The sequence below is a fragment of the Silene latifolia genome, chromosome 9, assembly GCF_048544455.1.
Source record: "Silene latifolia isolate original U9 population chromosome 9, ASM4854445v1, whole genome shotgun sequence".
NCBI classification, from domain to species: domain Eukaryota; kingdom Viridiplantae; phylum Streptophyta; class Magnoliopsida; order Caryophyllales; family Caryophyllaceae; genus Silene; species Silene latifolia.
This window is the reverse complement of record NC_133534.1, coordinates 133254159-133260054: the sequence shown is the minus strand read 5'-3', so window position 1 is coordinate 133260054 and position 5896 is coordinate 133254159. Positions and strand designations below refer to the sequence as shown.

Below are 5896 nucleotides of genomic sequence, written 5' to 3'. Positions count from 1 at the left end.
CGAGTTGGTATTAATTAATTTTTCTCATTTTGTACCACAGTGGTCCCTCCTTTCTTCGGGACTACCTGAACTGGGCTAACCCACTTGGAGTTGCCAACTGTATAAATAATACCTGCATCGAGTAATTTCATCACCTCAACCATGACAACATCCTGCATCTTTGGATTCAGCTTTCACTGACCTTGTCTGTAAGGCTTGTGACCCTCCTCCAGCTCAATTCTGTGCATACAAATGTCAGGGCTGATGCCCTTAATATCATCCAAAGAGTAACCTAAAGCTTTACTGTTTTTCTGAAGTACACACGTCAAAGCAGAAAGCTGGTTATCGTCAAGCTTAGCACTAACAATAGCTGGGTATTGCTCCGTATCATCTAAAAAGACATACTTAAGATTAGGAGGAAGTGGCTTACGCTCTGGCACCTTTACCTCTACAGCATAGGCAGAATCAGCTTCAATGGTATAACAAGTGTTTACCAAATTCTTGTTAGCCAGGCTTATGATCATCTCATCTTCTTCCTCTGTGAGCTCGTGGTCTTCCATTACTACTTCCAAAACATCCACTCAAAGCAATCCATTTGGATTAATCGCACACTCATCTAAACTAGTTAAATCAGCTAAAGGATCCTTGGCTAAGGATTCCCTCCAGTTACAATTAACAGCCCTGTCAACAATATCAACAGAATAACACGTATCATCATCAGCAGGTTCAGTTATAGTTCGAGCAAGACTGAACTCAATTATGTCATCCCCTACCTCCAAGCTCAAGACTCCGCGTTTGACATCTATCACGGCCCCAGCCGTATGTAAAAATGGTCTACCTAAGATAATAGGTATCTGACTATCCTCAGCAATGTCTAAAACGACGAAATCGACAAGAATAAAGAACTTACCCACTCGAACGGGTACATCTTCTAAAATTCCTAAGGGTCTCTGAATCGATCTATCTGCCATCTGAAGGGTCATATTGGTCACCTTAAGGTTACCTATATTCAACTTTTCACACACAGAGTATGGCATAACACTGACACTGGCCCCTAGATCACAAAGGGCTTTCCCAAATTCATGGTTACCTATAGTACATGGAATCGAAAAACTACCCGGGTCTTTTAATTTAGGTGGTATGTTACTTCGTGAAAGAACATTACACTCCTCCGTGAAAGCAATAGTACCAACATCATTAAAATTCTTCTTACGAGTCAAAATGTCATTAATAAACTTAGTGTAAGAAGGTACCTGGGTAATTAAGTCAGTGAAAGGAATGGTTACCTCAAGGTTCTTGACGATCTCCAAAAACTTACCGAACTTATGCTCCAACTTTGTATTCTTTAAACGCTCCGGATACGGGACTGCAACACTTGTCGTAGGGTCGACAATTTTCGTCTTCCGAATGTTTAAAATCTCCGTCAAATCGTCACTGGCTGAGGTATGTTGCAATTCAATTGACGGATTTTCGTTCAGCACTAGAGACCCAGTCGATCGACCATGGGGCTCGGTCGATCGACCAAGTGCACTGGGTTCGAATAGTTTCTGGTCAGAAACTTTCTCGTCAGGAATTTTGGTCGATCGACTGATGTTGTTGGTCGATCGACCACTGGCACTGGCAGTAGAGTTCGTTTTCGCACCTGCATTTAAATCTGACTTTTCATCATTTTCCGAGTCTTTTCTTGGCTTATCAGGACCGTCATATGAGAGACCACTGCGGAGGTGAATTGCATTAAGTGTCTCGATAGGAACCTCACGATTGCTTGAAGAATTAGCGATTTGGTTAGCCGCTAAGATCTCCAACTGCTTCTCGAAATTCCTTGCAGAATCCCAGCTTCTTCTATTTTTGTGACTTGAACCAAAAGAGCTCGGATTATTTCTATCAATTCCGCGGTCTCATCTGAGTTATGAACATAATTTCAATTTTCTTCTCGGAAGCCTTAGAAGTCTCGAGCTTTTCGAGCCGGGTATTAATAGAAGCTATGAGTGTCACAACGGCACTCATTTCATCACTTAGCTTTCGCGAATTTCCACGCGAACTCCCATATTCAGCTCTATGAACTGCCATCTCCTCAATAGTGTTCCAACCTTTATTAGACTCCACATTGTTTTGGAACCTACCATTTGCAGCCGCATCAAGGATGACTCTGTAGTCATCGTACAAGGCATTATAAAATTAATTGCAAAGGTACCATTGCTGAAAACCGTGGTAAGGAACAGACCGAACTAATTTCTTGAAACGGACCCATGCTTCGTGTAATTCCTCATCGGGTCCTTGCTGGAAATTTGTAATTTGACTTCTCAAAGCATTGGTTTTCACAGGCGGATAATATCTTTTGTAGAAAGCCAAAGCTAGGGATGTCCAGTTTGTAACTCCAGCTGCTACCTTATCAAGGTAGCGGTACCATTCACGCGCAGAATCTTTCAAGGAGTATAGAAATAATGTCTCCTTTACTTCATCTTGGGTCACTCCAGCCGGTACGGATATGGAACAGCAATAATCCGTGAAGATCTCCATATGCTTCCCAGGATCTTCATCTGGTAATCCCCCAAACAGGTTCCGCTCCACTAAAGAGATGTGAGAGGGGCGGATGTCAAAAGTCCCCTGTGTAGGAACAGGGAGGCTAAATCCCTGAGGAATATCTTGTACCTTTGGCTGAGAATGATCATATATTGTTGGCATGATTGTAGCAAAATCGGGAGTACTCAAGTCGTCCTCTCGAAATCTTCTTCTAACTGTACACAAGCAAAACTAGAAGGAAAAGATAAGCAACGGCCTCAAGGAACCAAAGTTCCCTGAGACAAGAAAAATAAACTAAAAATAAAGCAAACAGAATTACACCGTGTCCCCGGCAACGACGCCAAAATTTGATACCGTCGTTTTGTATCAAAGTTAAATTTATAAACCAAACTAAAACTATAGCTAGTGATAGTAAGGGTCGAACCACGGAGAGACAAGATCAATTCTTTTTGCTATTTTTAATCTATTGAAGTAACAATTATTGGGGGGGGGGGGGGGGGGGGGGAGTTTTGGTTGGTTGATTCTAAAATAATTACTGGAACTTAAGTGAAGATTAAATAAGATATTAAAAAGCAGCTAGGAACTCCGGTTCACCATGGCTTAAGGGTCAGTCAGGTAAAGTCAAGGTCTATCCAATACCGTCTCAGGATGTCAAATAGGTCCTCTAAGTCCCTATTCAAACTAAGCCTCTCGGTCTTCTTTCACTCTAGAATGAAACTAGATTGCTTTCGCTCCACTAGTCTTTCCAATTACTTATGATAAATCTATTTCTGCTAATCTCTTAATCTAGCAAAGGGGTAAAATCTCACAAAAGTAAATAAGACCGGTACGGGTTCAACCTAGACTAAATAAAATCAACTTATGATGCCATGGATTCCCTAATTCCCAGCATAGGAATTTAGCTACGCATGATTAAGAATATGACAATTGCAAAATTAAAGAAATGGAATAAAATTGACATGATTGAATTGGAATTAAAACTAAAGGACTAAAATTAAATTGCTTAAATATAAATTGGTAGAAACTAGAATTAAAATAAACAAGAATAAGTGAAGATTGAAACAAGAATAAGTGAAGATTGAAATTGAATTAAAGCTTACTAAAGGATTTGATGAACAAAATAATTGATTGAAATCTGTAGTCTCTACTTCTTCGTTCCCAAAAACTAGATCTAAAACTTCAGTTGTTCACTAATGAAAAGCATAGCCTAAATTATTTGTTACGTACTACTGATAAACGTTCTGCCCATAAGATAAATTACAAGTGGGCTTTCAAAAGACAAATGCTTAAAAGAAATCACAACTTCGAGACCTGGTCGATCGACCAAGTGGCACGGTCGATCGACCACCCAGTACAGTGCGCAACACTGTTTCTTCTACTGAACTCCACGGTCGATAGACTAAGGTATCTGGTCGATAGACCAGTAATGCTGTAGCAAATTCCAGCCCTCCAATCTTCATGCACGTAATCCGAGGCGATCAAGTTCCGAGCTTCTAACTTCATAGTTTCCATAAAATGCCCCCGGGAACAGATAAAGGCTCGATTTAGCTTACTTCCGGTCATTCCTACAATAATGACATAGGAAATACAAAGTAAACCTTTTCGGGAGAAATAATAGCTTAAAGCTAATAATTACGCATAGAAATACGTGCCAAAAACGCTAATAAAGTGTATATAATATGCACGTATCAAATCTCCCCAAACCAAACCTTGCTTGTCCCCAAGCAAGCACTAAGACTCAATCTAAACACCTATTGGAACGGATTTCTTTCTCAAAACAAGAACGTATTATCATGCCCAACCAATTTAATGCAACAAATAATATCAAAGTATTTTGTCAAGCGCAAACGAGTTGAACATGTTCAAGAATTTACCAAACTTTCGACCTTGCAAGACTCGTGTATATCGGACTCTCACGGGTCGCTCATTCACTCAAAATAAGAATAGGGTGAGAATTTAATTGTGCAAGATAGAAGAATGAACGAAACAAGTCTCTCACCTAACTACGACCCATAAAAACATGCCTGCAATCTAACATGAATAATATCTCTACAACCGTACATATGCATTCCAACCATTTAATAACCATGACACATGCCGAGGCGATTTTGGAATTGTGAGGCTACGGGTAAGAAGGGGCTAAAATAAATTTGGATAAGAGGAGATAAAGCCGAGCAAGCAACTTCTAAATACCAAATTTCTGAACATTTCCCAACTTCGTACTCGAGAGAAAATCAAAACGGTGCTACTAAAAGCACAAATCTCACAATCTCCCAAAATAATAATAATTCCCCAAATAATATGAATAGCAACATGGGAATAAAAATCACCATCCGAAAATCATTCTAATCATGTGATTTCCTTTTTTCTTTTCTTTCATTTTCTTTCTTTTTCTCAAAACTGATCTGGCAGTCGATCGACCATGTGATGCAGTCGATCGACAACCCTTGTTGACCTGAACCTCCTCTGCTCAGTTTAGTTCTACTTCTCTTTTTTTTTTTTTCTTTTTTTCAATTCAAACTTTCCCTCATTTCCCAACATATCACCAAAACTGATGCATTTCTCACACGAGATAATAAAAACCAAATCGCAAAATAATATTCCCGAATAACTACCTTTACTAGCTCGGCTAGGGTGGCTAAACTTGGAATGTAGTTTATGGGACAAAAAGGGCAAATTTGCCTTTCGTGGGGCCTATGGGCAGAATGAGAAAAGGGGAACCTCTTCCACATGTGTCAGCAAACCGCAAAACCAAATGCATACAGGTATTAAGCAGATAAAATTCAAGTTTATGCAAATTTATGTGACACGCCTTACGAGGAGTAACTACTCTCATTCCTACATGAAACCGGTCATAAATGACACCAGTTTAAATAAGCTCTATCCTTAGAAATTTGAAGTAGTTTGCCAATATTGAGTCAAGTCTATTCGTTTAGTAAAATTCCAACAAAAACTCGTAGACTATGCAAGTGACATACTCAACGACATTAAAAGTGCAAGGAAAGGCAATGAGACAATACGTGAAGCTATTTTATCATTGAAATCCATCCATTCCGACTCGACCTACATGCTAAAGTAAACGTGATATTTTTGAATTTTTAAAATTTTTAAATTTTTTTTTTTTTTTTTGAAAACAAATGCAAACTGAAATGCAATAAACGTGGAACAGAAATGCAATAAATAACAAATGAAAATGTGATAGACATATGCATATACCCTCCCCAAACCAAAACGCACAATGCCCTCATTGTGCTCAGCAGCAAACTCAACAGCAGCAACAACAAGATCGGGAAGAATATAAACATCTACAGAAGAAATGGAAACTAATGAAAAAGAAACGGAAACTCACTAAAACGGCCTCCCCAAACCAGCCAACAAAAAGGGGAGGCAGACA

The 5896-nt window shown here is 39.3% G+C and overlaps 1 protein-coding gene across 1 annotated transcript; it reads right to left on the bottom strand.

The window, feature by feature from the left end:
- Positions 1-560: 560 nt before the first annotated feature.
- On the bottom strand, positions 561-4005 carry LOC141601606 (uncharacterized). The gene is made up of 6 exons (XM_074421900.1): positions 3858-4005; positions 2204-2717; positions 1895-2128; positions 1622-1821; positions 688-1417; positions 561-639 (listed from the first exon to the last, which is right to left on the bottom strand). Exons 1-6 carry the CDS (start codon positions 4003-4005, stop codon positions 561-563), a joined length of 1905 nt encoding a protein of 634 aa, XP_074278001.1.
- Positions 4006-5896: the final 1891 nt, after the last annotated feature.

Excerpts from the sequence above, each read along its gene's own strand:
- LOC141601606 (XM_074421900.1), bottom strand. The coding sequence starts at position 4,005 with ATGAAGTTAGAAGCTCGGAACTTGATCGCCTCGGATTACGTGCATGAA. Across the intron at positions 2,129-2,203 it reads CGTTTCAAGAAATTAGTTCG|AGTCATCCTTGATGCGGCTG; the intron begins GTCTGTTCCTTA and ends CGATGACTACAG. Across the intron at positions 640-687 it reads GAACCTGCTGATGATGATAC|GGAATCCTTAGCCAAGGATC; the intron begins GTGTTATTCTGT and ends TTGTAACTGGAG.